This window comes from Leptidea sinapis, chromosome 32, assembly GCF_905404315.1.
Source record: "Leptidea sinapis chromosome 32, ilLepSina1.1, whole genome shotgun sequence".
NCBI classification, from domain to species: Eukaryota; Metazoa; Arthropoda; class Insecta; order Lepidoptera; family Pieridae; genus Leptidea; species Leptidea sinapis.
Window position 1 is genome coordinate 5,428,829 of NC_066296.1, and position 5,499 is coordinate 5,434,327.

General features: G+C 34.2%; 1 protein-coding gene across 1 annotated transcript; it reads right to left on the reverse strand.

The window, feature by feature from the left end:
* Positions 1-146: 146 nt before the first annotated feature.
* Positions 147-2,818, reverse strand: LOC126974488 (alpha-ketoglutarate-dependent dioxygenase alkB homolog 6). The gene is made up of 2 exons (XM_050822003.1): positions 2,691-2,818; positions 147-2,265 (listed from the first exon to the last, which is right to left on the reverse strand). Exons 1-2 carry the CDS (start codon positions 2,730-2,732, stop codon positions 1,630-1,632), a joined length of 678 nt encoding a protein of 225 aa, XP_050677960.1. The 5' UTR covers positions 2,733-2,818; the 3' UTR covers positions 147-1,629.
* Positions 2,819-5,499: the final 2,681 nt, after the last annotated feature.

Genomic DNA, 5,499 nt, shown 5'->3' on the forward strand with positions numbered 1-5,499 from the left:
TTAACAGTATAGTTCTTATAGTTTTGGAAAAAAGTGGCTGTGACATACGGACGGACAGACAGACATGACGAATCTATAATCGTTCCGTTTTTTGCCATTTGGTTACGGAACCCTAAAAATCTGTTAATAATAATAAAAGCCATATATTTTTAAAATAGTATAATAATATTAGCTATATCTGTATAAAATAATGTAATGTAACTATCACTTAAACATGCTACTCATTTTTTTTTTAAATAACTCATCTTATGATGTGGCACGATAGCCCATAATGATTGCCAGTACATATAACTTAGAACTTGGCTGTAGTCCGTTAACAGTAATAGTCAATGATGCATCAATAAATTGGGATATTCACAACCAAACCACTTAAACATTGGCATCCAGAAAGAAATATTATTGGATGAACTCCATAACACAGATAGAACATATATAGTGGTAAACAATATGTTTTTAACGTGAAAACCCTCACTTCTAGGATTAACACACAAATAAAATTTGAAAAACAAAAATTTTATGAACGACGCGGGACTCGTACGGTTGGCTAAGTTGGTTAGAGCACCGGCACGGAATGCCCGAGGTTGTGGATTAGAATCCCGCATTGTTCATAAAATTTTGTTTTCCAAATTTTATTTGTGTATATATATAGTGGTAAACAAGACTCAATGGCCCTGCAATAGCCATGAGATAATTGTTCCAATGATGTCAATAACTGGACTTTTGATTTGGATGCCAAATATTGTTTGTCTCTCAGTTTAGATTCTATTCTATTCTTCCTACTATCTAAACAATAAAGCAAAAATCAATGACATTCTATACACATATAAGGACATATTATCATTGACAGTCAAATAAAAATATTTTGACACTTGAAATATGTCAATTTTTCATATGGCTCGTTTGGAAGGCAGATTTCCTTAGAGAAGAACAAGCAAGAAACTCTAAGGTTTCTCTTTTCAAAACAGAACGGTATTACAGGTTTGTATTTTCAATTAAATTTACAAATCATTTCAATTACAATATATGCAAAATGATGCAACAAAATACACAAGTCTGTTTATGGAACAGCAAATGTGTGCTTAAAAAAAAATTATTGAATTAGGTGTTACTTTGCGGAAATCCATAATTATACAAATGATTTAAGTTTCCTTTAGTCCACTAGACTCAACTTTTGAGTCTCGTGCCAGATTTTGGCAAGACAACACGTCCTGAGGATGCCTTGTATAGAGGCAAAACACATGTTGAATTGTTTTAAAAACAAATATTGGCGGAATTAACACTAAAGAAAACTTAAATCATTTGTATATGTGTGCTTAAAGACAATGTAAGCAAACTTTTCTCCATAGTCCTGTGTCAACTGTCACTGTGTGAATCGGGTTCTACACATTATGTAACCTCAACTGAATAAATATATATATTTTACATTGCTGCTTAATGACCAAGAACATTTAAACAGCTGGAGTAAATGTTGCAATGTATAGATAGCATTTGAAGCTTATAATGGTGTAATTTACAGCATGTTTCATACTTTGGCTTTGTTTTTATAGAATGTGATATGTCTATATGTATAGAACATTATTGTTTACAATAAATAACCAATTTAATTAAGTAATATATTTCTATTAAGTGCTATCTTTTACCAATATTTATTTTAAATGCAGTAGTTTTTGGCACATGTCTTATTGTTAATGATACTCTTGTATCACGGCTTACAGTCAAACCTTTCACATATTTATCGGAACATAAACTCAGATTCATTAAATTATCATCAATTAAGTCAGAACCAACTTCAGCAATACCATGCAGGTAATGCTCAAACAATTTATCTTGCAACACAAGCAGACTTCTTGGTTCTAATAAAAAAGAAAATACCAGTTTTAATCTTGAATCATCATTATCAGGTTCAAAAAAGTTCAAAACAATATGTGATGCAAGAGAGATAGTGACAATGGTTGGATAGAACAGTGATCCATCCAAGTGGGGCAGTATCCCTTGTTGTGGCTTGTACTCATTTACTAAAACATGGTTTGGTTTATTGCTGCCCATCACATCAAGGCTGTGTACTCTCTGCAGGTAACATTCCAACCAATCTGGTATTTGCTCAGCTATCATTCCATTTTTGTGGGGTATACCACCCCAATTTTGCAACCTTCTGTTGGATAGTTGGGTCCATTTTGGTTTTGGAACTTCATATAGCTTTGATAACAAGTTCTTTTCTTCATCGACTGTTACAAAATCAGGTATATAATATGCTGTTGGTTCTACCTATAATAAGAAAGCTGGTCAAATGCGAGTCTTTCTAGAGCACCTAGATCATTCTAGTATTTCTTAATTTGTTTACATGATAATGTAGGTATTTCATAATATAATAGTGTAGGTATGACATAATATAATAGTGTAGGTATCACGTAGTCACTGTTATATTTTTTAAACCAAATAATAGTTATTTATCTCAGGTTTTTTGTAGATAAATGCCTCTATTTTAAAAAAGTATAGTAGAAATAATTTCATTGGTATTAATTTCCTTGAAAAGCGCGTAATAAATTAATAACTCATATAATAATAATGTAAAATCCATACCTACTTATTTAAACAAAATAGTTTTTATATGAATACACACTTTAAAAAATATTTTATTTAAATTTCATTGTTCATCAACAAATAAATTAATTAAATATTGAAAATCATACCGATTGCACTTGAAATTCTTTTAATTTTAATCCATTTTCCATCTTTTCAATTTATTTTTGTGATTTGTAGTTTGATTTTTGTTTACAACAAAAAACAAATAAAGCGCCAACTGCCAAAGTCGTTTTTTTAATTTACTTAGAGCATTGGCAATGAAGCCCTCAGCCGTAGACAGCCGTAGTAAACAACTGTCTACTCAGCTTACACAGTCTACGCCACTAGCCCAAACCTTAAACATATTGTTGCCTAAATATTATAGAGGTGGGTGATACAAACTGTATACCTAGTCTTGCCATAAATACTGAAACAAAGAAAAAACAGAATTTTCTATTGCAAATAACATTTATTACTTTTAGAGTGTGTTACTTTAATACATAAATTTAAAACAATTTAAAATATAAAAAACTTATTGGGAGTTGTCTCCATTGGCTGCAACATAGTCTTTTAAAAATCGTCTGAGGCCAATAAACCGCACATTAGTAACAGCGGTATAGCAAGGCTGGTTGTTTAAAAAATGTGAACCTCGTCAGCCTCGGATTCGATAACAATATTGTTGAAATAACAAATTTACGCTGCGGCCATCTTGGATTTCAAAAATGATCCCAAATTCGTTCTCTGCAGTGCAGAGGATGCAGAGTCTGCACCTTCGAGAACCTCGGATACGATATCCATATTGTTGAAATCATAATTTTGCGCGCGGAAAACTTGGATTTAAAAAAATAAAATGGTGCGTAACCGAAAATCGATAAAGAAGTTTCCCTTCAAAAACATACCGACGTAGTAAGAACCTCCTCCTTTTTTGAAGTTGGTTAAAAAGGATTGGCCGTTAATGTTCTCACGAGCTCAACTTTTTCCGAACATATGGTAAATTCAGTAATTTATAAGAAATATTTATAGTGACTATTTAAGGCGCTTCGTTTAAGCCTAATTTAATTAAGATTATTTGACTTTGACTTTGAATACTTATAACATCATCATGTCGTCGTACATTACAGCCTCCTTTCAATATCTACCAATAAACACAAAAAACTGTCCCAGCGGTGGAACTCGGGGTATATAGTACATTCATAGCTGGCAGCATATTTTTTTAATTGGCGTCTGTTTTGTTTACAAAATATTTTGCTGTTTTGACGAATGTATTAGCTTAAATTAAAAGTTGTGAAATAGTATTTAGATGTCAAATGTGATTTTCTTATCATAATTTTTATTATAAGACGCTTTGTGATACCCTTTCACTGCACAGTAAGTCATTTTTCAATAAAATTTCGCGCACTGATGGTCCTGGAAGTTGACTGACACTGACGCAGCGGGAAACGTTGGTGGTCATAAACGACCACATTGAAACTACTTCATTTGGCATGGGCCTCTCTCACGTTCTAAGCGTTATTATTCTAAGATTTGAACTTATTCCATAATAATTGTAATAACTAATTTTATTATAACGTAATGAATGTTGTAAATTAATCTTAATTTTATTCTAATTATCAATCTTATTTGCTGAACTTTAAGGTTTAGTTTCGATTGACTTCATATATGAACCGGGGTCTTCTGCTTTCCGGATTACTCAATTACAGTTACCACAAGTTAGCCCATGTCACGTTAAAGTGGACCATCAAGCTTAGAGTTTTTATTTTTTTATTTTAATGGTCGGTGCCAAAGATTAAAACTAGTTATAATTTCTATCTCACAATTTTTAATGGTCATTTATTAACGCCCGACGGAAAAAGAGGGGTGTTATAAGTTTGACCGTTAATTGTGTCTGATATCTGTGTGTGTGTGTCAATCTGTAGTGCCGTAACTCAGAAACAACTGAACCGATTTCGATGCGGTTTTTTTATTTGAATGTCGTATTTTTAACAGTTGTTCATAGACATGTTTTATCAAATTCGGTTAAGCCATTCTCATAGTCCTGACTGCCATAGCCAGTATCGCCATACTCGGCGTCGATATATCGAGTGACGTTCAGTGCCGTGGTTACTTGAAAGGGAGACCAAAGTGGCCTCTAAAAAAGGTGATGTACTCAGTAAGGCGAGACAGAACTTCACTACTAGCCACCACCTGCAACTATATAAGGCGCAAATTCGGCAAATCCTCCCCAGTACCAGCTTCTTCCATTTGACTGCAAACAACGAAGAGCGGCTCGAATCATCGACGATCAATTTACACCAGTGGGAGGCTCCTTTGCAGAGGATGCCGGCATGATTATGGGTACCACAACGGCGCCTATTTCTGCCATGAAGCAGTAATGTGGAAGCATTATTGTGTTTCGGTCTGAAGAGCGCCGTAGCTAGTGAAATTACTGAGCAAATGAGACTTAACATCGTCGCCTCAAGGTGACAAGTGCAATCGTAGTCCAGCTCAGAATATTGTGGGTTTTTTAAGAATCCTGAGCGGCACTGTATCGTAATGGATAGGGCATTCCAATTACCATCAGCTGAACTTCCTGCTCCTCTCGTCCCTTATTAATTTTTTAATTTATTTAAAAAAATATCAAGTCATCTCTGTTTGGGTTGATTCTTAGGCGTTGCGTAGGGATCTGGGTTTTCTCTGCATCTTTGATCGTATTTATCACGGGGAGTTCTCAGCGGGGTTGTTCGAGTTGATACCACCGGCCGAATTTCACCAATGTACATTACGTCAAATCGCTGAATAACACCCGCATCACGTTGATATCTTGCATTCCACAACAGCGTTTTTCAAGAAAATTCTTGCCTCGTACAGCCACGTTGTGGAATCAATTACCGGCTGCTGTTTTCTCGAACCAATAGGACTTAGGGACCTTCAAGAATAAAGCATAATCCCACATTAACG

Excerpts from the sequence above, each read along its gene's own strand:
- LOC126974488 (XM_050822003.1), bottom strand. The coding sequence starts at position 2,732 with ATGGAAAATGGATTAAAATTAAAAGAATTTCAAGTGCAATCG. Across the intron at positions 2,266-2,690 it reads AAGAATTTCAAGTGCAATCG|GTAGAACCAACAGCATATTA; the intron begins GTATGATTTTCA and ends TTCTTATTATAG.